Here is a 733-nt window from a genome sequence, read left to right as displayed (position 1 = left end):
GCTTTTTGCAGTCTGTCATTGTAGCCATGCTCTAAGTCAATTGGACAGGCACACCCAGAATGTGTCAGCACAGTAAAACTCAACTGAAAAACACAGGATTACATCAGAGAAGGACAGGAAATACACAAGTTGGTGTGAGTGCAGAGTTCTTTCCTTCTTTTTCTTTTGCTGATTATTCATGGTGACAGTTTAAATGGGTGGGGTAGCGTATAGAGATTATTTGGATGCCCCGTTTAGCGTTATGACTGATAAAACTAGGGTCACCAAGTTGTATTTTTTTTCTTTTTTTCTCATTTTTTTTAAATATTGGAGCTTTGAGTATAAATTCATTTAAGGGCTGAATTAGCAAAAGATGCTTCTTTATTGCTTTTAAACTTTAGTGCAGATTTTCGGGTAACACAATATCACTGTTAACATCCACCCAGTCATTTGAGATTTTAAAAGAAAAAGAAAGAAATAATAGTAAAAACAAAAACAAAATAATAAAGTATCATCGTTGTTATCGCTACACAATGTGTGTTGGTATGGAGGGTTGTTGTGTTTTATGTTGGTTTATGTTAGGATCACTGCTCGGACAGGTGCCTCTCTCTCTGCGTCCACCAGGCTAGCAAAAGGCAATTACCAGTTAATCTGATCAGCAGGCAGGCTTGGGCGGCTCATCATTGGGTGAAGAGTTCAGAGGTCATTTGTTAGTTGCCGGTGGCGGCTAGGTGGTTAGGAACAAAAAGGAAAA

The 733-nt window shown here is 38.6% G+C and overlaps 1 protein-coding gene across 3 annotated transcripts in view; it reads right to left on the bottom strand.

The window, feature by feature from the left end:
- Positions 1–283: 283 nt before the first annotated feature.
- Positions 284–733, bottom strand: part of LOC107721620 (protein quaking-A) — a 105,831-nt gene continuing 105,381 nt past the window's right edge. For all 3 annotated transcript variants that reach the window (XM_016529730.1, XM_016529747.1, XM_016529739.1), the window contains exon 8: positions 284–706. In XM_016529730.1, coding sequence (XP_016385216.1) covers positions 690–706 — 17 coding nt within the window. In that variant the 3' untranslated portion in view covers positions 284–689. The remainder of the gene's footprint in view (positions 707–733) is intronic.

This window comes from Sinocyclocheilus rhinocerous, unplaced genomic scaffold (assembly GCF_001515625.1).
Source record: "Sinocyclocheilus rhinocerous isolate Xijiao unplaced genomic scaffold, SAMN03320098_v1.1 scaffold432, whole genome shotgun sequence".
In the NCBI taxonomy this organism is placed as follows: Eukaryota; Metazoa; Chordata; class Actinopteri; order Cypriniformes; family Cyprinidae; genus Sinocyclocheilus; species Sinocyclocheilus rhinocerous.
This window is presented reverse-complemented; position numbering and strand designations above follow the sequence as displayed.